At 43.6% G+C, this 27654-nt stretch overlaps 1 protein-coding gene across 1 annotated transcript in view; it reads left to right on the top strand.

Annotated features, from left to right (window-relative positions):
• grik2 (glutamate receptor, ionotropic, kainate 2) overlaps positions 1-27654 on the top strand; it is a 278259-nt gene that overhangs the window by 151574 nt on the left and 99031 nt on the right. Inside the window, exons 7-9 of the mRNA XM_061673582.1 lie at positions 5632-5775; positions 6991-7098; positions 18466-18579. Of these exons, the coding sequence (XP_061529566.1) occupies positions 5632-5775; positions 6991-7098; positions 18466-18579 (366 nt within the window). The remainder of the gene's footprint in view (positions 1-5631; positions 5776-6990; positions 7099-18465; positions 18580-27654) is intronic.

Here is a 27654-nt window from a genome sequence, read left to right as displayed (position 1 = left end):
GCATGTTATTTTAAAATGTGAACATGACATGTCAATATAAATAGATATATGGAATTATTGCAAGCGGCTATTTAGGTAATAATCCCTCTAATTTGATTTAGTACACCCAAGGTCTGTAAAACATTTTCCTTTATGGATTATTATTTTTAATTCTAAAAATTAAATCTAAAGAACTCTCTGCTACACGAGACACATTTGACCTCTCTCATATTAAGAGTCCAACCCACACTCCAGGTCACATCTTAGACCTGGTCATCTCGAAGGATGTTAAAATTCTATCAATTGACATTAAGGATATGGCTATTTCTGACCATTTTTGTGTATTCTTTAAATGACAGATTCTTCCAAAAGTTCAGACAACCTCTGTCTATTAAGAAAAGGTACATAAATGGGAGTACTGCCACTATGTTTATGGAGACCATTGCTGTGCCACCAACTGTGAATGCTGAGACAGTTGATGAACTTTTGGATAATTTCACCTGTAAAATCTCAAATGTCATGAATGCTGTCGCTCCTATTAAAACTAAGACAATCTTGAGGCGACCTAGAACACCATGGAGGAGCACAATGATGGTAAAGACCTCTAAATCAAAGTGGAGCAAAGCAGAACGTAAGTGGAGAAAAACTAAACTCCAAATTGACAAACAAACTTTAATTTGAACCAAGAGTTAGTCAGGGCTAGACAACAACACTTTTCTGAAATCATCAGTAAGAACTTCAACAATCAATACTCTCACTCTGTTTGTTGTGGTTGATCAGATAGCTCCAGAACTCGTAACAGCGGATAAATGCAATGAATTTGATTGTTATTTTAGTGAAAAAAATACAATCCATCAGGTTAAGTATTAGCACAAATCAGAAAAATGATAAAATTATACTACATCTGTAGCCACCCAGGAAAAACTCTATAACCATGTTAGAATGTAATACAGTTGACCAAAAAACAATGGAGAAAACGATTCAGCAGCTGAAACCATCAACGAGCTGTCTTGACTCAATACTATCTGACTTTTTCAAAGCTATTTTGAACTCTGTGCTAGTTGATTTGCAGCAAATAATCAATTGCTCACTTCAGTAAGTTTCCTAAAGCTCTCAAAGTAGCTGCTATTAAGCCTCTGCTGAAAAATAGAACGCTGGACGCTTCCATGTTAGCAAGCTAAAGACCCATCTCAAATCTCCCTTTCATAGCCAAGATTGTTGAGAAAGTTATTTTTAATCAACTCAGCAATTTCTTGAACCTAAATGGACTTTTTGACCATTTTTAATCAGGTTTTCGAACTCATCACAGTCCAGAATCTGCTCTTATCAAAGTGCTAAATTATATAAGGTTGAAAACTGACTCGGGAAAGATCTCAATTCTGGTCTTGTCGGATCTCAGTGCGGCTTTTGATATGGTAGATGATAATATACTGCTGAACAGGTTGGAAACGTGGGTAGGACTAAATGAAACAGTCCTTAAATGGTTCAGGTCTTACCTGGAGGAAAGGAGTTATTGTGTAACAAATTGTAAGTGTTCAATCTCATCGAATGGCAATGACCTATGGGGTCCCTCAAGGGTCAGTTCTTGAACCCCTCCTGTTCGGCCTGTTTGTACTACCCTTGGGTGAAATTCTTCAGAACTTTAATTTTGACTATCATAGCTATGCAGATGAGATAGTTATATCTAGCAGATGACCAGATGACTCCAGTTTAATTGAGGTGTTGTGTCACTGTCTAAAACAGATAAATAACTGGATGAGCCAAAATGTTCTTCAATTAAACCACAACAAAACTGAGAATTGTTTTTGGCAATAAAGAAAAGAGGATTTCTGTTAGTAAATACCTGGAGTCACTCTCTGTAAAAACAAAAGACCTAGTCCGAAACCTTGGTGTTCTGATAGAGTCCGACCTGACTTTCAACAGTCATATCAATTGAATTACTAAAACTGCCTTCTACCATCTGAAGAACATATCCAGAGAGAATGCTTGCACGTGTGAAGCTTTTTTGAATGATTTTGCAAGGAGGCGCTTGTCTCGGATTGCGTAGAAAGCTGCCAATTTTCAGGTGAGGCTCATTGAACTGCTTTCACCTCATTCGTTTTGATCTCCACCAAATGCAAACGTGAAAGTCATTGTTTTCAAGAATGACTTGATTCTGTTTGTGGATGAGCAACCTCTCATTGCATTTTGGTATAATTATAATTATTATTATATATTATAAAATAATAAATATGGATTGACGAATTTATTTTAACTTGTTGTATGTCTTCAATGAAACCAAGCAACTTACTAACATCAGACAAGCACGCTTCGAAAGACAGCAGCATTAATGCTTTTCAACCAAGCACGAGCAGACAAGACAAAATATAAATTTTTGGTCCATTATACCTTAAGTTTTAATGCGAGAATGGAGTTCGCATGAGTTCCAGCTCTGCTAATGAACAGATTGATCCATCAGAATGCGCTGTTGTGAAGAAAAAAAAAGTTTCTGGATTATTTTTATTTTCTCATCATGTATAAGTAATACACATAATTGAAAAGTAATACTCTTATCAGCTGACACAAGGGGAAAAGCAGTTTCTAAAGCATTTACTGTAGCTTTAATTTAATTCAGGAGTGACATAATTGATTTCAATGAGATGTTTATAGAGTGAAGTGTCGGTTGTGCTAAATCATTACCTGGCGGGTTCTTGTGATGCTTGCACTGGGGACAAGCAGTGAGGCATACAGTCTGAATGCCAAAACCCCTCCAGCAGGACTCAATTTCACTTCCACACAATTTTTTGACACTGCTGAATATATTTGTCCGCTTGTTGTGATAAAGAAGATCTTTTGTTTTCTTTGCAGCTGCACAGCTTCAACTCTTTCCACAAGGTTTAGGAGGGTGTTTATTGGAATTTTTGACCATTTTTCCAGAAGCACATTTGTAATGTCACAAACTGATGTTGGATGAGAAGGCCTGCCTGTCAGTTTCCTCTCTAATGTGTTGATGATTATATGTTAGAGCAAATGAAAACCCAGAATTTACTTTCTCTTGAAAGTAGAATATTACCGAAACAATGAAAATCATTTTCAATGTAAAAATTAGGCAGAAATTTGCCCTCTGAAAAGTATTTTCCCAAGTATTTAATTAATCTACAGTACAGTATATAGTGTATGAGTATTGATAGCCATCCATCCATCCATTTTCCCAGGTCCGCCGAGAGACATAGTCTCTCCAGCGTATCCTGTGTCGTCCCGGGGTCTCCTCCCGGTAGGACATGCCCGGAACACATCACCATGGAGGCATCCAGGAGGCATTCTAATCAAACCCTGACACACATCATCTGGCTCCTCTCAATGTGGAGGAGCAGCGGGTCTACACTGAGCCCCTCACCCTATCTCTAAGGGAGAGCCCGGACACCCTGTGGAGGAAACTCATTTCGGCCGCTTGTATCCGAGATCTTGTTCTTTTGGTCACGACCCACAGCTCGTGACCATAGGTGAGGGTAGGAATGTAGATCGGCCGGTAAATTGAGAGCTTCGCCTTTCGGCTTAGCTCCTTCTTTACCACAACTGACCGATACGGAGTCCGCATCACTGCAGATGCTGCACCGATCCGCCTGTCGATCTCCCGTTCCATTCTTCCCTCACTCGTGAACAAGACCCCAAGATAGGATCTCATCCCCGACCCGGAGAGGGCTCTCCACCCTTTTCCGACTGAGTACCATGGTCTCAGATTTGGAGGAGCTGATTCTCATCCCAGTTCACACTCGGCTGCAAACCGTTCCTGGGAGAGTTGGAGATCATGGCTTGATGAAGCCAACAGAATCACGTCGTCTGCAAAAAGCAAAGATGCAATACTGAGTCCACCAAACCGGATCCCCTCTATCCCTCGGCTACGCCTAGAAATTTTGTCCATAAAAGGTATGAACAGAATCTGTGACAAAGGGCAGCCTTGGTGGAGTCCAACCCTCACCGGAAACGAGTCTGACTTACTGACAGCAATGCGGACCAAACTCTGACACTGGTCGTACAGGGACCAAACAGCCCGTCTCAGGGAGTCGGTGGGGCCATTCCTCCCAATCACGCTCTTCCGGGTCTCACTGTCGTTGCCCGTATGAGCATTGATCGCCAAGGTCACCGCCTTCTGCCACCGACCAGCTCACACCTCACCCTTATGGCCCCTCCCACAGGTGGTGAGCCCATGGGAAGGGGGACCCACGTTACCCTTTCGGGCTGTGTCCGACAGTGCCCCATGGGTGCAGGGCCGGCCACCAGGCACTTGCCTTTGAGCCCCACCTCCAGGCCTGGCTCAGAGGGGCGCCCCGGTGACCCGCGTCTGGGCAAGGGAAACGTACATCCATTTATTTTATTCATCAAAGGGGTTTTTGGAGCTGTACTTTGTCCGGTCCCTCACCTAGGACCTGTTTGCCATGGGAGACCCTTGTCTGGCATCACGCCCTAGACAACTTAGCTCCTATGATCATTGGGACACACAAACCCCGCCACCACGATAAGGAGGGGAGACTATTGAAATAAAAGGACTTTTCTACCATATTCAAATGTATTGAGGTTTGCCTGTACATATGCTTCCTGTCCCACTATGGACCGTCTCCAAACTTTGATACGCCCTATTATGTATCGTTGGGATGTTGCATTCATTCCGTTTTACCAATGGCCGACCAGGTTTCTTATCCATGCCGTGACTGCCATGACACAGGAATCCACAGAAATTATGTTTGACTCATCACGGTGTTGTCTCGCTACCATTCACCACGATGGTCTAAAACGGGGCTGCCATGGCTGTCGGGAACAAGCAATGCTCGTGAAGACGTCAAATTGTGTTAGAAATAACAGCGAAATTGTATTTTGTACCATATTATAACTATAACACTCACTGTCAGTCTCAGTCTGCCATTAACATTCAATCGCAATAAAATATGTTTGCAAATGTGGACTATTATTACCATCGGCACTGACACAGTGGACTGTCGACAACGTGCTATTTGCACCAAACAGGCATCATCAGATGCACCTGTGCAAGACTCAATCAGGGCTTAAATTAGGGAAAATAACTGGTTTGCAAGTCACTTCTTCCCCCAAAGGGCTCGTCCATTCCAAAGCAACCAAGAGCATAATTTCAATGCATCAACCATTGCAAACTCTGCTGATTGCTTTTGAATCAAGCAACACAAACAGTTTTTTTTTTTTTTTTTTTTTTAAATACAGAGCAGGGATTACTCTCCAACTTCCTGTATTTTGTTTAGACATGATTTCAGACATATTTTCTCTGACCAGGGAGATAGATTGAGTAAAGTGTGACAGGATATAGTCTCTGATTAAAAATTGTGTTCAGTGCAATAAAGGCATTTGGACTCATAACAATTAGGTTTTTTAAATGTATGATGCGATACGTTATGTGTATAGTTTTGCTGTTTGCCGATGCACTGGGTTGGCTCACTGGAATAAACTATATATATCTGTCTGCGGAACTTCCACTGTCAAACAATGAATTTAGTGACACCGGTCTACCTATGTTTTGCTTTTCAGATTTCAAAATTGAGATGATTGATGCAGTATTTCAGTTTTATGACTTATTTCAGCTGCCAGGCCATGTATGTGTATTTCACATTGATGCCGGTCCATTTCCTCCCCCCTCTCCTCTTGCAGACGGATGCTGCACTAATGTACGACGCGGTGCACGTGGTGGCCGTGGCTGTGCAGCAGTCTCAGCAGATCACTGTCAGTTCCTTACAGTGTAACCGACATAAGCCTTGGCGCTTTGGGAACCGCTTCATGGCCCTCATCAAAGAGGTAGATGTTTCTTTAGCTGCTCCCTGTTCTCTCATATGTGCTTTTAGGGAAGCAGGTGGAGACTGAATAGAAACAAGGTTGAGGCATAATGTAATATAACAAACAATGAATAAATAGTATTACCATTCAAACGGTGGTTATACAACACTTTCGTTCAGCGATTCACAGAATCTCCCATTCTTTTTCAGTTTTCAGTTTGACTTGGGAAATATTTGAGTTTGTAAAGATTATTGCTGACTGCTACTTTTTAACATGTTAAAAGTATCCTGCAGAATACTGCAGGTACTTTCTTCTCTTTCTATAAAGGAATAACAAATTTGAGATATTTTTCATCATGTTTTGTCTGGAATAAAACCTTCAGTGTCCATATAATGTATTTACATGTATTATTATTATTATGATTATGATTGTTATAATTATCCATCCATCCATTTTCTGTACCACTTACTAGGGTCGCGGGCATGCTGGAGCCTATCCCAGCCATCTTTGGGCGAGAGGCGGGGTACACCCTGAACTGGTCGCCAGCCAATCGCAGGACACATCTAAACAAACAACCATTTGCACTCACATTGACACCTACGGGCAATTTAGAGTCTTCAATTAACCTACCATGCATGTTTTTGGGCTGTGAGAGGAAACCGGAGTGCCCGGACAAAAAAACCCACGCAGGCACGGGGAGAACATGCAAACTCCACACAGGCGGGGCCGGGATTTGAAACCCGATCCTCAGAACTGTGAGGCAGATGTGCTAACCAGTCACCCACCGTGCCGCCCTGTTATTATTATTTTTATTATTATTAACAACTGCACCCGACACAGGACTACTGTATATCATAAGTTCTACACATCACTGTGTGCATCAGGCCCATTTATTTGGACAGAGAGCATTTGATGCTCTCCTCTGTTCAGTGAGCAGAAGAGTGACTAGTGGGTGCAATGGTGTGACGATGTTGCAGTGATGTTCATGTCATATTTCATTACACTGTTTAACTGTGTATTATTATTATTATTAGTCGTATAAGTATTATTATAAACAATTAATGGTTTTTCGTGCTTTGACATACCTAAACAGTAGTAGTCTGTCTAAGGATAAGTGCTTTCCTGCTATAGTATATCCTATGTCACCCTTAAAAATCTGGAAAGATGACATAATTGGCATCCGTCTGGCAGAAACAGTGTACAATGTCTTTTTGTTGCATTTTGTTCCCTCTTTAGGCCCACTGGGATGGCCTGACTGGGAGAATAACTTTCAACCAGACCAATGGCTTGAGGACAGACTTCGACCTTGATGTTATCAGCTTGAAGGAGGAGGGGCTAGAGAAGGTTATGGCCCTCTATTTGTGTGCACATTCATTCATTGGATGAGTAAATAATCAGTAAACAGAGCATTGTGTCGATGCACAAGATTTAAGGTTGAAATATGACAATTTGGAGCTTGGTATACTGTGTAATTTGGAGTATATAGAAAAAACAGAATGCACAAGTCATTCAATTAATTATTAATTTACTACTCTCACTCGCTCTGTTGCTATAAGGTTAGGGATAAAACTGCAACGCCTCAATGACAGCTGTAAATGAAAATAAATTGGATGCAACTATCCAGGAACAAACATGCGGATAAAACCTGCATCGCATGGCAAAGAATACACATTGAACAAGCCTAAAATTGACTTTCATTTTGAGAGTAATTTTTCAATCCATTTTTATTTGAAGTTTTTATTTTGAAGTTCACGAAAGCAAATTAAAGTATCAAACAAAGACTTTCTCCATATATGCAGAAATTAGTTATGATGTACGCTAAGAGGATAAGGTTGCGGTATTGACTATGATAACTGAAATATTACGAATACGAATTGATAATTAGGATCAATTAAGATCCAGATGATCAGTAGGCAGAAACCGTGCTAACATATTTGATCATAATAATATACTCAAATGAAAGTACAAACACTTCGGCATCCACACTGCAGCAGCGCTCAACCTCTGGTCTGTGTGTGTGTGTGTGTGTGTGTGCACCTCTACGAATACTTTACTCCAATAATATAAACCTCTTCAGAAGCCCTCCAGTCTCATGAATCCTGGATGAAAGAGTTAATTTGCAATTACAAAACCAATCTTGAGTCAGTCAAATCCGAAAATCCCTGAGGGGATTTTGGCCAATGTGGGTTGGAGTATTTGTGGTCCTTCGTTTTGATGCTGTGGGCATGTTGTTCTGACAGGACACAGGGTTAGTGATGGAAGGAGTTTACATTTTTGAAAAAGGCCATAACAGGTGTCATGGATATGCCCTTACCGATGGCACTGAGACCCCCAACCCTGGACTGAGCTGCATCACTGTCTCTGCTCCCCCGCCGTGACAGGCAACCACATGGATGCCTGGTTTATCTCACACGGACGCTAAATGAGTTACCAGCCAGTCCAAAGGAGCTCATCAAAGCTCAGAAACGGACATCTGGTTTATCTCACACGGACGCTAAGATAATTAACTTTCACCCTCAGCCAGCTTGAAGAGTCTCACCAACAAAGACTTCTTTTCTTGGGACACTGACTTGATGACCAAGGAGAGAAACCTGCTGTTCGGTGGCTCCCCATTAAGCAACAGTGACATTTGTTCATTCTGTCTGGGACAATGGATGGAGCACGAGCAACACCCACAGGCGGCGGAAAGCTACTGCAACTCTGGAGGGACTAATCACAATCTTCACTGGATTTAAATGTCATATGATATTTTAAGAAATTTGCACATAAAATAAAAAAATAATAATAAATAAAACGTTCATAGTGTTCACCATCGCAATTGCGCCACTAGTGATTCTATTTCTGCAAATTTGAATGTCTGATGTCAAATCTGTTGGTCAACTGAACAGGATGAGACATTTCACCCCACACAACACAAATGCCACATTGCAAATATTACAGTGTTCTCAATGGAAACATTCATTACAGGGATTAAAGTGGATGTGCGTATGACAATGCAAAGCTGGAAACTGGTCTCGTTATCTTAAAACCAACAATTAATTTATCCCAGTGGTTTTAAACCACAAAATAATCCGAGGATGAAAAAGTAACATTAAGAGGCAGTCTATCTTCCCTGTTGGCCCCGGGGGGACCCCTTTTCGGCCGGGCATAAAGGCCGGAGCCCCCCTTTGTTGAGCTCGCTGGTCCGTTCGACCAACTTTGGCGAAGAAGCCCCACCTCTCACCACGAGGTGACGAGGACACATCGGACCCTTTCCCGCCGCAGGGCACCCTACCAGCGCGCCCAAACTACCCTTTTGGGTGCCGAGGCAAACTCCGTTGGGAACGAAGCGGGCAGTGCACGCCCGCTCCGAGCGTCTTGCAAACAGTGACACCCTGGCTCCGGCCACCATGCCTGGGAACTTTTTTCCTGCTCCTACTTTTTCATTCCTCCTTTTCCGCCAAATCCACCTGTTCCCCGTGTCAACCGGACCGACCAAACATTCTGGAGATGGACCAGCCTGCCTAAATTGTGTTCCACGCAACGTAAATCCAACTTGTGGTCTACTAAAAGTACAGATTAGTGCATATTTGGGTTTAAATTAACGAGAACAGGAACCCCCAGCTATATGCATTGTCACTAAATGCTCATTCCACTCTCACATCACAAGTCAGTCTCCTTTCCCAATGTTTGTCTGTCCTATGTGGGTTTTTTTCCGGCTTATGCTTTTCCCCTAAATTAATTACATTTTTATCCAAACCAATATACGCTACATAGTGGTGCAAGCCCGAGTGAGGCGATACCAAGTTTCGTCCAACCCAAACACACAAGATTCACGATATTTTGCAATAAAACTAGACAGTTAGCACCCTGTCTGTGTGTGAGTATCACTTCGTTACCATGGCAACGCAACGGAGAGTCCCAAGCACTTGAGAGCATGAGGAAACTTCAGGCCAGCCCTCTAGTGAGACCAGAGTGAATGTATGGCATTATAAATGTTATTTGGATATCCGTGTTCTGTGCGATGCATGTTTTGAACTGCGGGAAGACTTCCTACATAAAATCTTGTTAAAAAGGCCTTCGGGGGTCGCCTTACGGGTCACGAATTCTGGGCGTGGGTGCGATACCCTTCCTTTCCCATCTGGCCATAACTTCTGGAGTAGCTAACCAGACGAGTTATTTGTCCGTTGTGGTTTTGGGGAATCTTATTCTGAGCTTCACTGCGTAGATAGGAGATTTGGGATGTCCCTGGCCGTCTTAGAGGCGTGTTATACCGAGAATCAGTCGAACTCAAAAGCAAAAGTGTTAGCTCTTTGTGTTTGGAGAAAAAAAACACGTGACGCCCGTAACAGTCGTCATCTTTGCTTCGGGTGGAAACACTCAAAAGCAGACCGCTTTGGTCATTTTTTTTAACTTAAGGCTTCGTCTTCGCGGAAGACGTGACATCATTGTGACGCTGCCACTTGGGTTCATTACTTCGTGGTTTTGAACAGTTGCACAGGCTTCGGTTTGTCCTCAAGTGCCTCCTTGCGGACGCTCATACCATTATGCAGTAAACTGGAAGCTGTTGCCTGGCTCCTGCTCAGCCGCTGGGAAGCTGTTAGCGAACACGCCACGAGACAGCGCGTTTCCTCTTGATCGCTGCTGGTGAAATAATAAACTGTAGCTTGCCTACAGCACCGCTGAGTATTTTGTCCTGCTGGTTTTAAGCTTTCATTGTGCACTGATCTCCCACAATTGCTCTGCTGTGAGTGACATGCCATCTTGCGTCACACGTTGCCTAGCAACAGACCCACGATCGCGATAAAGTGCTCTTCTTAAGTTAAAAGCCTCAATTTTAAAGCTTTATGCCTGGTATTTTTAACCAGTTTTGCGATTTACAACGCAACTATTACAACAAGCTGTGCCAACGAGAGGTCCTGCTTTGCTCACGCAGTAGCACCACCTTCCGTTCGCAGACGTTCCCTACACAACACAACTTGATTTAAACACTGATTTAAACACTGCCTCACGTTAATAGTAAACAATTACCTAACGGTTTTGTTTCCGAAGGGGAGCTATTAATTAATTGCTTGTTTAATTTTTAATCACATCGTGTTTTCAATTTTCATTTTTTAACAAAAAATAAAGGAAAAACCTGATTTGATTAAGATTTTTCAGAAACAAAAATTGCTTTTTTCTTTTTAATTTCTTGGGGTTTTTATTTTTTTTGTTTTTTAAATTTAATTTAATTAATGTATTTATTTTTCTTTTAATCGTTTGAGTTGTTGGCTTTTCCCTCTGCCTAAAGCCCACACCATTGCTAGCCATACAAGCAATTAATTAATTCACAAGTCTGAGTATAAGTACATTTAACATTTCCCAAATTTAAATAAAACTTGCGAATTAGCTGAAGTCTTAAATTGCATTCAGAAATTGAATTGACTTGCAGTGATAGCCTGTGGGACTCCTGAGGCAGCTGATGGGTACATGCTGGCCAAGGGGAATGCAGCTTTGGTGGTCGCCGAAGCAAAGACTCTGGCATGGGAGGAGTTCGGTGAGGCCCTGGAGAAAGACTTGCGGACGGCTTCGAGGAAATTCTGGTCCACCATCCGGCGTCTCAGGAGGGGGAAGCAGTGCACCATCATATAGTGGGGATGGGGCGCTGCCGAACTCGACTCGTGACGTTGTGAGCCGGTGGGGAGAATACGTCGAAAACCTCCTCAATTCCACCGACACGCCTTCCGATGAGGGAGCAGAGTCTGGGTTCTCTGAGGCGGGCTCTCCTATCTCTGGGGTTGAGGTCACCGAGGTGGTTAAAAAGCTCGCCCAACCAATCTACATGTGTTTTGTGGACTCGGAGAAGGCGTTCAACCATGTCCCTCGGGTTGTCCTGTGGGGGGTGCTTCGGGAGTATGGGCTACCGAACCCCCTGATACGGGCTGTTCGGTCCCTGTACGACCGGAGTCCGACGAGACCCAGGTGAGGCCTCTGACTTGTGTGACGTTACACTACTGAATAACGTTCTGCCATTCCGACAGCTTTTGGGTGAACTAACCGCTAAAGGTACTTCTCGGAAGTTCTATTTAACCGTTATTCTCAAGCGTCAACTTGTCCGCGAAGCTCTGTTTGACCCTGCGGCAGACATCACTGTTATGTCCCACACTGTGTTCAATCAGTTTCTGACATTGCTACAAGCCAGTGGCCGTGACTTCCAACTGCAACGCTGCGCACTATCCACGCATTTTCAGTGACTAACGCCGACCTAAACACCTTAACTATGCTACACTGAACAACTGGCTCCATGATGTTATTCCCTCCGGTCTACGTGTCTCCAATTGAATCTGTCCCCCTGCTTATCGGCCAAGACCTGCTCTGCGCTTCGAGCCACTAATTGATGACAAAGATCTTCAGCTGTGGGCGAAGGTGGAACAGGCGTTACTACCACCAACTCGGCAATTGTCCTCAGACTAGACAGACAGGACTGCGACCTGTCAGACCACACTCCTTCAAGTGATGACACCCCCACTGATGACATCGGCGAGTCCCCTGTAGCCACCTCACCACCTCTTAACCAACTTAGAGAACTCGACACGTTTCTCTGCCATCTTGTCTAACCACCGCACGAAGAGCGCTACTGCCCCAATGTTGCTGGTGGAATTAATTTGCATTGTGGGCGGACAAATCGGCAATTTCTCAGGCACTGTTTGACACCCTATGACTTAATCATCCTGACCTTCAAGTAAGGCTGGGAACGTTTTGCTTTCCCGTTAATACCGTGCCGCCGTCTGGCATCACTGCAGTGGGCATGTGCGCCCTGAACCTGCAATGGAACCATTGCTCGTTAACTCACTGCTTCCTCGTCGTCCCCAATTTGCCGCATAAAACTTACCAAGGCGCCGATGGACTTGTCCGACTGGCCATTCGAGTTGACACCATTAACAATGTTTTGTGGTCGCGCGCTAATAGTGACTCCGTGTTTTTCAACCATTAAACCTTAAATCGGGACCTGACACTTGGGAAGTTTTGAGCGAAGAGGAAGTTATAGTAAATGCATCGACTGTTAACTTCCCCATTCGACTGGTCGCGCATGCTAACCAATCAGTAACCGGTCCCCATGCGCTCTTTCAGCCTTCCTCGGAGTTTAACGACCTGGGTTTGTCGCTGCATTCCCAACAACACACGTGGCGACATCCACATCCACGGATCTACTCGGCCTGGCCTCTTGATCTGCTCCGACTTCCACGGCTTCAATGGTTCCCTGTGATTGGTCACCTCCCACTAGACCTCTCCCCAGTGCCTAGCTCTGGTGGAGTACAAGTCACTGTGCCTTCGTGACACATTGCTCTCGTTCCAGTGGAACCTACTGAGCATGTCAAATCACTCCGTCGCTCCCTTATCCCGCCATGGAAACTCACGTGCAGCAGGTCCTGGCGAATGCTGAGGCCCTGAGTTCCGATGACGAGCGACAGCGTTTGAGGGAGGTGCTAATCAAACAGACCGCTTCGTTCTCTAAAGTCTCACTAGACTGCAGCCTAACTGAATTGCACATGGTCCGCACTCCGACCCCTACCAAACCACCGCGACCCACTCGACCCCCTAATAAATAGTAAAGTGAAACAGATTTTGTGGACTTTGTCCCTAATCAATGGACCACATATTCAGCCACTACGCTGAGCTTCATTGTGACTTCTCTACGTTGCAAACGCCCGACCAAGACACCGATTAAACTGAACGCGCTGCTCTGCCGCAAACCAACATAACGGCTGAAATAACATGTATTCGCAGTGCCCTCACCGGTGATGCTTGCAGCCTTAGTACCTTTGAGACAACCTCGGGAATTCCAATCCGAAATCCTCACCACACAACAACGCATGGCTAACGAAATAACCAATTCCTGGTCTCCAAGCAATATGCTAAGAGTAGCCATTTTAGTTCCCGACGCTGCAGTGCAACCCTTAACTAAAATAGGCAGATCATAACCACTCTGTTGTCGCTGCTCCTAACGGATTATGCTCACACACACTGCTAACAGGTTGATGAATGACAGGCTACGTGGAATTGCTCCCTCCATAGACAACTTAGCAATGGGTAGAATTTCTCCACACTTGGTACCCCTGAGCTTAGTCGAAAGCATCCTTTCTAAAGCTCTAGCAAACCCCTTTAGCCCTGTCCAAGCCCACTTAGCTTTTTCTTTCGTATGTCTGTCTGTCTTGTATGTCAACCATGAGTTCTGAGACATAGCCTTCCTTGTTGCTCTCCCAGTTATCGACTCCCACAACGTCTAAAAGACGTAATTAATGTTAGCATCTGGCAGGGCAACACTTATGTCCGAGTCAATACTCATAATAATCCTGATCGGTATCTGGGGCCAAATTTGCACATGTGCATCCTCACACAAGACATCCATTACCTGTGTCCCAGTAAGTAATTCATCTAATATGTAGCAGACGGGATTTGTGGCCTGAAGCCCATGATGGATGGGTTGCGGTGTAGAGCAGAAGCTCCACCTCGCTACCAGGTTACTACTACTCACGCGGAAATTGTTGGGACCAAATGGCTAGTCAACACACCAGCCCTAAGCGCAAATCTGAGTTACGACCACCATGACACCAAGAAGAGACTCACCCTGCCAAATCAAACCATGTGGCTTTACATCCCCAAAGATGCCATTTTGCATATTGAGGACGTCGCCCTCTACCATCTGCCAGCCGACAATTATGAGAGTGAAATCAAGATTTCTCATTTTTTCGGACAGAACAAATTGGAGGTTGATCCTGAGACACTTAAACAGATTAAATTTGAAGGAACTCTGGCGACTGACATCACCCACATTGACAACACCCCACGCGCCATTAACACTGATGCCAGAACACCCGAGCTCGCGCTCATACACTCCTGGTCCGCAGCAGATAACATCTTAATAGCCTTGGTCAGTCTCAGTTACTGCATGACTTTCGGCATCGCTTACCTGCTCTAGCGAAGGACTCAGAACTTGCAGAGTCTTCTGAACCAGTGCTCAAATGCGTAACCCAAAATTTTCCGTAGGAAAAGAACGACTGAACCCAGACCTAACCCCATACAGACAGGGGAGGAGGTCCTCCTTGACCTAAATTACTTCTCTACCCCCTTTTTAATCTCAACTACGATTCAGCTTTCCTCAAAATTAGAACCTCTACTTGGCACCTTCCCTCTCCTTGATTGATGAGTCAGGTTCTACACCTGACTGCTGTGTCCCCTGTGTGCTAAGTTGAATCTCGCTACCTCTTCTTTCCGTGTTGAGTTTCTCTCTTTTAGTGTTGAGTTTCTCTCTTTTACTGAGAACTCTACACCTAGTTAATGTCTGCCCTTAGTTTTAGCTTCTCCCAAGCCTCGAATTACTGGTCTCACTGCGATCTCAATATACACACATACACACATCGAGCCACATACGTCGATCCTGACACAGACACCTACATGCACATATAGGCACTCCTTAAGTAAGACGTTGTCATGGAAAACTGTTATAGCCATAAGGGGGGGGGGGGGGGGGTGATATGCACAAATATTGTACTTTGGTAACTGCATTGTTGTGTGTGCTCCTGCCAACCTGTGCCATCTTCCAAAGAGACAACGCCTAGATCCGCCATCGAGCCGAATCAAGGCAACGAAGGGGGGATATGTAATGGACATGCCCTCACCAATGGCACCATGACCCCCAACCCTGGACTGAGCTGCATCGCTGTCTCTGCTCCCCGCCGTGACAGGAAACCACAAGGATGCCTGGTTTATCTCACATGGACGCTAAATGAATTACCAGCCAGTCCAAAGGAGCTGTGGTGGTGAAAGTTAATTAACTAAGTTAATTAACTTTCACCAACAGCCAGCCTGAAGAGTCTCACCAATAAATTTTTTTGGGTACACTGGCTTGATGACTAAGAAGTTGAGAAACCCGCTGTTCGGTGGCTCCCCATTAAGCAACAGTGACATTTGTTCCTTCTGTCTGGGACAATGGATGGAACACTAGCGACACCCACAGGCGGCAGAAAGCTACTCCAAATCCGGAGAGACTAATCACAATCTTCACCGGATTTGAATGTCATATGATATTTTAAGAAATTTGCATGAACGTTCTTTGTGTTCACTATCACAGTAGCGCCACTAGTGATTGTATTTCTGCAAATTTGAATCTCTGATGTCAAATCTGTTTGTCAACTGAACTGGATGAGACGTTTCACCCCACATAACACAAATGCCACATTGCAAATATTAGTGTTCTTTACAACCACATATTATTGAAACATTCATTACAGGGATTGAAGAGGATGTGCGTATGACAATGTAAAGCTGGAAACTGGTCTTGTTATCTTAAATCCAACAATTAATATTTTATCCCATGCATCCATCCATCCATCTTCTTCTAGCAGGGACACCCAGACTTCCCTCTCCCCACCCACTTCATCCAGATCTTCCGGGGGGATCCCGAGGAGCTCCGAGGCCAGCTGGGAGACATAGTCTCACCAGGATGTCCTGGGTTGTCTCCGGGGTCTCCTCCCAGTAGGTTGTGCCCGGAAAACCTCCCCAGGGAGGCGTCCGGGAGGCATCCAAATCAGATGCCCCAGCCACCTCATTTGGCTGCCCGCAGTGGCTCTACTCTGAGCTTCTCCCGAATGACAGAGCTTCTCACCCTATCTCTAAGGGAGAGCCCGGACACGCTGCAGAGGAAACTCATTTCGGCCCCTTGTATCCGGGATCTTCTTTTGGTCACAACCCAGAGCTTGTGACCATAGGTGAGGGTAGGAACATAGATCGACCGGTAAATTGAGAGTCCAACTTGTGGTCTACTAAAAGTACAGATTAGTCCATATTTGTGTTTAAATTAACGAGAACAGGAACCCCCAGCTATATGCATTGTCACGACACATTCATTCCACCCTCACATCACAAGTCAGTCTCCTTTGCCAATGTTTGTCTGTCCTGTGTGGTTTCTTTTTCCCTGCATTGTTCCCTTGTAGATTCCCCTTTTAGATCTCATTCAATTTTCTATGAAAAGTCACTACCTGTGTCATTTGTGTGTGCTTGGGTTCGACAACAGACCTCTGGTTATCGAGAACTCTTATCTAATTCCTGTATCAACCTTCAGATGACGAGACATAGAGGTTTTCGTCACTTTTTCTTGACGTTTTACACATCTAAAAAGTGACGTGGTTCCCCTTTACGAGATAAAATAATTGAATTTTAACGCTGAAACTTAAAATCTCGCTAAACCAGAAGTGACTCAGGCGTCGCTTACGGCTTATTCTTTTCCCCTAAATTAATTACTTTTTTTATCCAAACCAATATTCGTTACACGGGCCTTAAGATATGGTAAAGAGCCTCAAAATTATTTTTTCTCCCATTATATTTATCATCCTCACGTTTTTCCTTTAAAAGTCCCATGCCGCCATTTCAAAATATATATATTTTTGATTATCTTTGATGTCCTTTTATCTGGTTTGTAAGATAATTTGGGTTGGAAATGCCCAGGATGCCCTTTTTCAAGCTCTTCTAGTTGGTCTTTTATGCCTGGCAATTGAGATGACCGGCTTTCTCATTCATATTCTATATGTAAATGAGCTTTACACGGATTGGATAGCTGTTTTTCTTATTTAAATATAGAAAACAGATTTGCAATGATTGGACCTTGGCGATATCACGCATTTGGGAGGGCAATAAAACCATTGACCATTGGTTTTCAACGAGGGGCATCACCAGCTTTGAGTGCTCCAAGCAGCAGCACAACTCTGCATGCCACTGACTGTGTAGTGTGGAAGCACCTTTAAATTTCATAGAAGGCACACAAAACAAAGAATACATAAATAAAAATACAATTAAAAGCAAAAAGTCAACCTCTCTATTTAAAACTTAAACGTAATAATTCAAATTTAGAGGTGCTGCGTTCTGCAAGAGCATTTATTCGTGTGCTCTTAGGATCCCCCTATAATTTTGAAAAGGAACATGCCACATATAAAACAATACACACATAAATGCATAATGTGGACCATTCTCAGTGTTTAGTTTTGTGTTTTTTTGTTGTTGTTTTTTTTAAACTTGCTGCATGTTTAAAATGCACTATAGCTATGTTGTGGGTATGCATAGCCAGTATATGTTTACCTATCCAAATTATCGAAGCAGTCGGGCGAAAAGTGGAAACCTCGCATCTCCAAAACCATCACTTTCAGGAAACCCCCCACACAAAAAGAAATTGCATATTTGTTAAGCTATTACATTTACATACATACATTTGCGTCATCAAAGAGAGCAAGCCATTCTCAAAACTTTATACTGGACAATAATTTGTACCAAAATAATAATAATAATAATAATAATAATAATAATGACATACCCACATTAGGAATGACCAGTAGTATAGATTTGTAAAAAAAAAAAAAAATGACACTGACCAAATTTGGACGTAGACGGTTTCGGCGATATGTATCTTACGTCAAGCTTCTTATTTGTTATTCTTTTTTTGCTCATACTTACAGTATGTTGCAAGTACTTCTGCAAGAAGTATGAGATGATCAACAAAGCACTCATATTTGTTTTATTGAACAGAAAAGTGAAAAAAGTAATTTGCATCACCACTGATTTTATGTGTATTGAGCAGTTCTCAATATACATTTCCAAACTTTACATGTATTGTTGTATATAAGTATGTATGTCAGTATTTATTGATTTCATTGTATGACCAAACTGACAGATAATGAATGAAATGGTTTTCTATATTTTTAGACTGGGACCTGGGACCCTCCAAGTGGCCTTAACATGACGGATAACCAGAGAGGAAAGACAACTAACGTCTCTGATTCCTTATCCAACCGATCCCTTGTCATCTCAACTATATTGGTATTTAATCTTATGCTTTTATCGAATATATGCTATGATAACAATATTACTTAATTTGTGTGCTTCAGTGTATTCATGTTCATAATAACAAATCCCTTTAGCGATAAGTGTTGCCAAAAAAAATAAGAGTATTATATTTCAGACTAGTTGATTGAAGACTCTAAATTGCCCTTAGGTGTGAAATCCCAGCCCCGCCTGTGTGGAGTTTCCATGTTTTCCCCGTGCCTGGGTGGGTTTTCTCCCACATCCCAAAAACATGCATGGTAGATTCATTGAAGAATCTAATTTGCCCGTAGGTGTGAATGTGAGTGCGAATGGTTGTTTGTTTATATGTGCCCTGTGATTGACTGGCGACCAGTTCAGGGTGTACCCCGCCTCTCGCCCGAAAATAGCTGGGATAGGTTACAGCACGCCCGCGACCCTTGTGTGGATAAAGTGGAACAGAAAATGGATGGATATTTCAGACTAAAGGTTGGATAGCAAAAGCAAAGATGATACTGTGGAGATCCAGCAAATAAGACGAGGAGATGAGAAACAGTCACTTTACTCTCAGATCCCTTTGAACCTTTTTAGCTCCTGCCCATCCATTGTAGATCCACATGCCTGGTGAATGTCTCCCTCTTGTGGGTCACCACACAGCCCCCCGGAAGTCACCATAACTCAAGTGCATAACTGAACAGTCAATCATGAACCGTGTGAAGAGAAAGAGCTCAACGTGGTGGAGGGCGGATTAAGCGGCCAAAATAGCTGTGCTTAGCAGGAGGGGGGTCAGGGGCCCATGGTGGGTTCGGAGTCTGGGCCGAAACCGGGGCAGGGCCGGAGACTGCAAAGGGCCCGCCGTGGGGGCAGGGCAAGTTGCAGCGGCACATCAATGTCCACATGAGGAGGATTGAAGTGGTCCACCGTGACCCGCTCTGGTTTACCTCCCATGTCGTTCACAACACGGAAGGACCCCCGGTAAGGGCGATGCAGTGGGGTCCGATGGCCGTCGTGACGGATAAAGACGTACTTGGCTGACGGTAGGTCCAGAGGCACTGTGGGAGACAATAATGAGATGTCGCAATGGGGACAAAAACGTCAGCAACCGCCCGGGACACAGCCCGGTGAGAGGTGGCAGATCGGTGGGCTACGGCATCCAGGAGGACCTCTCCCGGAAGACGTAGTTGGTGGCCGTAAACCACCTCAGCGGATGAGGTCTGGAGGTCCTCCTTAGGGGCAGACCGAAGACCCAACATGCCCACAGGAGGCGGTCGGACCAGTTGCTGTCTGTGAGACTGGTCCGCAGAGAGGCTTAGTCCGCAGAGAGAGAGCGATGTAACCGCTCACAGAGCCCGTTGCCTTGCTTGTAGTGTGGTGAGTTTTCACGCCCAGATCCTCAGCAAATGTCGTCCAGAGCTCTGATGTAAACTGTGAGCAGAGGTGAGGTCAGCTGAAGCAGACAACCCAGGACACGATGAAAACTCGGGCCACCTTTGCTGACCACGGCTTGTCTTCATTTTGTGTTCCAAGCAGATACTACAGTCTGTCTTTTCACTGTTACGAGAAAGCATTTGGTAAACTTTTTGACGGCTGATGTGAGGATTTAGTTAGCATTAGGTGGATGCCTTTTCAGATGGGCGTTCAGAGCACTTGTGCTTTTGTTACATTTGAGGCAAGACATTTTTAGTCAGATATTTCCACATGCTTGAAGCACCACTGCTGCCGGTTGCTGCACCAGCCAACCACCTGTTGCTATCAGCGAGGCTTAAGTGTTGTTAATGTAGCAACTGTGTTTTGTGGATTAGTTCAGGAGTATTATAAGATAATAAAGGTGGCTGAGTGTGATTTGTCATTGGAAGGGCGAGTCAGGGGGTGGGGCGACTGGATGGAGAAAGAAGAGCTTGCCGTGTGTCTTTGAGGAGAAGGCTTGAGCCAAACTCTCGTTGGTAATATTAAATCTGCAGTACGTAACTAAAATTTCAAGCTATCCTTTTCATCAAAGCCTCTAATGGAGGAGATAACACAATGCTGATTAAGCCTATCAGCTCCTCTGTATTTTTCAGTATTTGATTGATGTATTTAGAGAAGGCCCGATTCATTTCCTGCGCTGGCCCACTTGGTGATGCACCAAAAATAACATCAGGGAAATGATGGCACGGAAATGACAAATTTTATCTAGCAATGGACTGAGCCAACCCCTTGGCTTTTGTAAAAAGAACTATACATATAAAATAATCATTCAATAATTACTCTGTAGACGAAAAGAATAATAATAGTAATTGCCACAAACAAACAAAACCTCTTTCCGAGGATCCCTTAGCTGGCCAACAAGGTGCCTGATGTAAAATACACGCACCCAACAATGCATGCACAAACACTGTAATAATAGGGAATGACTCACTCTGTCTGCATTGTACTGCCTGGGATATTTCTGTCTGATCTCTTCATCACAAATGCAGACAGGCTTTGATGATAATATAATAGTCATGATTTTAAATTAGTAATTAATTTTATTAATGGGTGCCTTTCAATCCACTCAAGGTCACTAGACAAACATAGATAAAAGAAATCAAACATCCATCCATCCATTGTGTTATCCTCACAAGGGTCGCGGGCATGCTGGAGCCAATCCCAGCTTTCTTTAGGCGAGAGGCAGGGTACACCCCGAACTGGTCACCAGCCAATCGCAGGGCACATATAAATAAACAACCATTCGCGCACACATTCACACCTACGGGCAATTTAGAGTCTTCAATTAACCTACCATGCATGCTTTTGGATGTGGGAGGAAACCGGAGAAAACCCACGCAGGCTTGGGGAGAACATGTCAACTCCACACAGGCGGGGCCAGGATTTGGACCCCAGTCCTCAGAACTGTGACCCAGATGTGCTAAGCAGTCGTCCACCGTGGCGCCAAGAAGTCAAACAATACAATAAAAATAATAGAAGATAAAACAAATGCTAACAAATAGGCAGTCTCGAATAGGCATTTCATAAGTTTGGATTTGAAGAGGGTAAATGAGTCAATGTACTTCAGGTATTAGTGAGTTACAAAGACAGAGCCTTCAGCTGCTCTGCCCCCGACAGTGGAGAGACAGGCAGAAGGGATGGTGAGGTAGCAGGAAGACGAAGATCTGAAAGAAGAGAGAGGTTACATTAATATTAAAAAAAAAAAAGCAGATCCAGTGAAAAAATCTCCCACTGCTTTACTTCAGCTGCCTTTTACTTTGAGAGGACTTTTTGGGGATGCTGCTATCCATTTCTGAAGATGATGCACAGCACCCTCAAATTGCCAGTTGACTGCCTCAATACAAGAACATATAGTTGGGTTGGCAGTTAATTTATTTCAGGCAGTGGGAATTGATTTCATGGTTTATGGCTTTGTTTTCCTTCAATTAATTAATCAGCCATATTGTGGTTCTGTATTTTTTCTCTGGCAAGGTGCCACGAAGAAGCATTTAGTCAACCTTTTCATTTAATAATATTTGGTATTTGAGGCATAATCACAGCACAGTAAGATGAGGGCTAATACCAATCTTCTGTCTTCTGTCTGTGAAACGTGATCTGTTTTGCAAACCTTTGTTAAAAGGTGTCACAATCCATTTCTGACCTCTGTTTGACCAACAATTGTGGTTAATATTTTATTTAACATTCTCCCTTCATACAGTATAAGCTAGAGCTGACAAGGAGTGGGAATCCAGTGAGTAAATGGTGTTGGAAAAAGATTTTAATCACAGCAATTTACAGTATTAGCTTTTTGTTATTTTGGAGGCAAGTCGACTAATAACAGTATCAAGTCAATTGTAGGTCGTCATTATTTATCATGGGCCTTCTTCCCTTCTGAGCATGCTGTGAAGTGATTGGATTGCCATTATTAACAACATTGTGGAAGTAATTGCCATATAAGGATCAAGTCATGGGGAGGTGTTTGATGGCAGCGAGGAAAGCAGGGAGGACTGACAATAATTGGGTTTGTTACATTTGATTGGTGCACTCTTTCATGGAGCTTCTCCTTATGTTCACATAATTATGTACTATAAAACATGATGTAATTACTGTTAAGATATTGCTTGGTCTGGCAACATTTTATGTACTACAGAAATCACGACTGTGACGTGGTAAAAGTGAAGTATTTTATGGAATTGAGATTACATAGTGTGTCACCATTTTTCTCACTATAGTTCCAAAGGTGCTATTCACCTGAAAATGTCACCAGATGTTGGGAACAACCCAAATAATCCATGCATACAAAGAAAGTAGAACAACTAAGCTCAGAAACTTACATCCATACATCCATCCATTTTCTGAGCCGCTTCTCCTCACTAGGGTCGCGGGCGTGCTGGAGCCCATCCCAGCTGTCATCGGGCAGGAGGCGGGGTACACCCTGAACTGGTTGCCAGCCAATCGCAGGGCACATACAAACAAACAACCATTCGCACTCACAGTCATGCCTACGGGCAATTTAGAGTCTCCAATTAATGCATGTTTTTGGGATGTGGGAGGAAACCGGAGTGCCCGGAGAAAACCCACGCAGACACGGGGAGAACATGCAAACTCCACACAGGTGGGGACGGGGATTGAACTCCGCACCTCAGAACTGTGAGGCTGACGCTCTAACCAGTCGTCCACCGTGCCGCAAACTAACGTGTGTAAAAATGTGAAATGACACAGGGAAAAAGTATTGAACATATGAATAAAACATGGTGCAAAATGGCATGGAATGCCAAGACAACACCTAAAATCTATCAATAATCAAACAGCAATCCAGCCCCTTGTCAGTGCAAATGAATATCAGCTGGTTCAGTCCTAATTGATGGCTTACAAAAAGGTCTCATTGCCAAGGTGTGAGTCAAGACACATCTCATGATGGGTAAGAGCAAATAGGTGTCTCTAGATCATCGCAAACAAATTGTTGCAAAACATAACGATGGCATTGGTTACAGGTCCATATCTAAGCTTCTGAATGTTCCAGTGAGCACAGTTGGGGCCATAATATATAAGTGGAAAACCAGTCTCACCACCATAAATTTGCCTCGATCAGGTGCTCCTCGCAAGATTTCTGACAGAGGACTGAAAAGAATAATCAGAAAGTTGTCCAAGAGCCAAGCGCCACCTGTGGAGAACTTCAAAAAGACCTGGAATTAGCAGGTACTGTTGTCACAAGGAAAACAGTGAGTAATGTACTCCACCGCCATGGCCTGTATGCACGCTCACCATGCAAGACCCCAATGCTGAAAAGAAGCATGTCAAAGCTCGTTTGAAGTTTGCTGAACAACATTTGGACAAGCCAGTTAAATACTGGGAGAATATAGTCTGGTCGGATGAGAGCATAATTTAACTGTTTGGATGCCATAATGCACACCACGTTTGGAGGAGAAATGACACTGCACATCACCCTAAAAACACAATACCAACAATGAAGTTCAGAGATGGGTACATGATGGTGTGGGGCTACTTTTCAACAAATGGCAAAAACTATTGCCAAGGAAACTCACAATTGGTTTCAAAGGAAAACAAATAAAGGTGATAGAATGGCCCCGCCAATCACCTGACTTGAATCTGTTCAAAAATCAATGGAAAGAACTTAGTGAACTCCGATTTTAATGACATGTTTGGTATATATGATCTCTTTCGACTCGAGTAACACAATAAGAATAATTTCCAGATTTATATTTTTTTACAAAATGTAATATCAACATAGACCACCATTGTTTTTTCGTCACATCGCTTTCTGGGTAGTGACGTCAAATGGGAATGTGCCCGACGCCCGCAGTTTTTAGCATTAGCCGCAGCGATGAACACCGTCCAGCCATTTCAATTCGAGCCAGAGTGTGATCAGGGAAATGAGGAGAGAGAGGAACAAACAAGAAATGAGGATGAAGATAATTGGTGTGAAGAAACTCGAGTTGGTCATATTTCATAGGTATATTTGTAGCTAATGCTTGCCAATGCCGACTGAGAGAGAGAGCATCTGTTGTAAAGAGCTCCGTTTAATTTCTGCCTGCTTGCTGCCCACGGTACTTCATTTTGCCCGATGTTATAAATGTATTCAGTCACAACTAAGAGTAAAGTTATATGCATACCTATTTTACAGGTCTGCCCTGTATCACGGCACATCAAAGCTTTAATGCCGTGTGCCTTAATCGTGATGTTTTATGGGCTGCCCTGGTGTCGGTTAACCAGGGCCACATCCCCAATAGGAAAGTCATACGTTTATGTACAGTATATCATATGTTTAAATACAAAATTGTTTCGCTGATAAAGTTATGAAGTTGGCAGCTGTGGGTTGTGGGTTATTAAAATGCTCTTAAAAGTAATTAAGCCCGATGAGGGATACAAGCCAGTGCAAACTGTAGGCCGGTCCCAAGCTCGGATAAATGCAGAGGGTTGCGTCAGGAAGGGCATCCGGCTTAAAACCTTGCCAAACAAATATGAACGTTCATCCAAAGAATTCCATACCGGATCGGTCGTGGCCCGGGTTAACAATGTCCGCCACCGGCGCCGTCAACCTGCGGGGGGCCGTTGGAAATTCAGCTACTGTGGGTCGAAGTTGAAAAAGAAGAGGTAGAAAGCGGGTTCTTCGGCAGAAAGAGAAGAGGAAAGCACAGAGCCTAGAACTGAATGTGGGGACTTTGAATGTTGGGACTCTGACAGGAAAATCTCGGGAGTTGGTTGGCATGATGATTAGGAGAAAAGTTGATATATTGTGTGTCCAGGAGACCAGGTGGAAAGGCAGTGAGCATAGAAGTTTAGGGGCAGGGTTTAAATTATTTTACCATGGGTTAGATGGGAAGAGAAATGGAGTCGGGGTTATTTTAAAAGGAGAGTTGGCTCAGAATGTCTTGGAGGTTAAAAGAGTATCAGACCAAGTGATGAGGCTGAAACTTGAAATTGAGGGTGTTATGTATAATGTGATTAGTGCCTATGCGCCACAGGTAGGTTGTGGCCAAGAGGTGAAAGAGAAATTCTGGAAGGAGCTAGACGAAGTAGTTCTGAGCATCCCAGACAGAGAGAGAGTTGTGATTGGTGCAGATTGTAATGGACATGTTGGTGAAGGCAAGGGTTGGTGATGAAGAAGTGATGGGTAAGTATGGCATCCAGGAAAAGAACTTGGAGGGACAGATGGTGGCAGACTTTGCGAAAAGGATGCCAATGGCTGTAGTGAGAAGTAAGCTGAAGTAAGACAATATATGTGCATGAATGAAAGGGGTGGTGGGGGAAGAGTGAGGCTTCAGGGAGAAGAGATAGCAAGGGTGGAGGACTTTAAATACTTGGGGTCAACCGTCCAGAGCAATGGTGAGTGTGGTCAGGAAGTGAAGAAACGGGTGCAAGCAGGTTGGAGCGGGTGGAGGAAGGTGTCAGGTGTGTTATGTGACAGAAGAGTCTGCTAGGATGAAGGGCAAAGTTTATAAGACAGTGGGGAGGCCAGCCATGATGTACGGATTAGAGACAGTGGCACTGAAGAGACAACAGGAAGCAGAGCTGGAGGTGGCGGAAATGAAGATGTTGAGGTTCGCTCTCGGAGTGACCAGGTTGGATAAAATTAGAAATGAGCTCAACAGAGGGACACCCGAGGTTCGATGTTTTGGACACAAAGTTAGAGAGAGGTTTGGACACGTCCAGGCTGCGATTAAATGTTACCGTGGTTTTGAATAATTTTTCATACAATTTTGTTTGTTGTATTGCAGCATGTCACTGATGGTGTCGTGGTAGATTCGCCTGACTTCGGGCCAGGCAGTGTGGGTTCAGTTCCCACTCATTGACGGTGTGAATGTGAGTGCGAGTTGTTGTCAGTGTCTATATGTGCCCCCTGCGACTGACTGGCGACCAGTTCAGGGTGTAGTCTGCCTTTCGCTCAAAGTTGGCTGGGATAGGCTCCAGCACCGCGTGACCCTGAACAGGACAAGCGGTATTGAGAATGCATGGATGGATGGATGGATGCTTTGCATTTGTACCACCTTGTGTCCGCAGTTGTATTTGTTACAACATTGTAATCAGCACTGCTGTTCACAATACACCAAATTAATATAACCTTTTTATTTTTCTGAGATCAAGTAATATTTACATTTTAAATTACACTGATTTCTACTGTTATGTTTCTTTTATTAGGTCATACAGGTATACCAATTCACTTGGTGGATTCATGGCTGGCTTAGGAAAAGTGTCCACAGAGTCATTCCTTCATGTGTCGTCAACAAAATTGTTAAGGTCTCCCCTGAACCGAGCGGACTCTGCACAGGGTTTCAATCAGAAGTGGATGAGGCATGGACACATTTTTATGACATGTATGGGACTTTATTAATCAAGCTACTTATTGAAATGTGAAAGCCGTTTTGTCTGCGAGATCATTTGTGCTCTGAGCAGTCTGTCTTGTGGAGCTATGACATGTGCAAAAGTTCTGTGTGGGGCCCATGTCCCTTGCATCGCTGACAGAGTAGAGAACATCAGACATCATTACTGCCATGTCAGTGTAGTCCTTCCCAACAGCCACTGGTCTTGCTGTGAACTTTGTGTGCACTTTGCTCCATGAGTTCTTGTATTTGGGTTGACCAACACTCTCCCCGTCCTGATAAACAGCCTGATCAAACACAGATTTGTGTCACACTGTGCTCGTAATAAAACTTTGATAGATTTTTTCAGGCAGATATTGTGTTGGCTTGATAATAGCTAACTGATTGATTAGCTATTTATATTATACAGTCAAGCTTCATTTTACAATGTGAATTTCAAACACAGCTAGGAATATTAACATCTAAGCTAAAAACGGTGATGATTTTCCAGCATCTGAAAAGCTTAAATACAGGGTTAACAGGCTTCATACAGTAAGTACAATAAGAACACACTGGAGGGAGATTATAGTGTTTGCAATACTTTGCAATCTGCTGAATTACCAATAACTATGATTAATTGAGCAGCCCTAAATAATTTAACAGTTTGTATTTCAATGTTCTCTCAACTATCATATTTGTCATTTTAAAAATGACATGATATAATTTTTTAAAAACGTAGAAGCCCCAAAGTTTTACAATTGGTGTATGTCGAAGCATAATAGACAGGATATATTTCATCAATTTTCAACAACAATCAAGTGAATGT

This window comes from Phycodurus eques, chromosome 4 (genome assembly GCF_024500275.1).
Source record: "Phycodurus eques isolate BA_2022a chromosome 4, UOR_Pequ_1.1, whole genome shotgun sequence".
Taxonomy (NCBI): domain Eukaryota; kingdom Metazoa; phylum Chordata; class Actinopteri; order Syngnathiformes; family Syngnathidae; genus Phycodurus; species Phycodurus eques.
The sequence above is the reverse complement of the archived record's forward strand: the minus strand, read 5'-3'. Positions and strand labels throughout refer to the sequence as shown.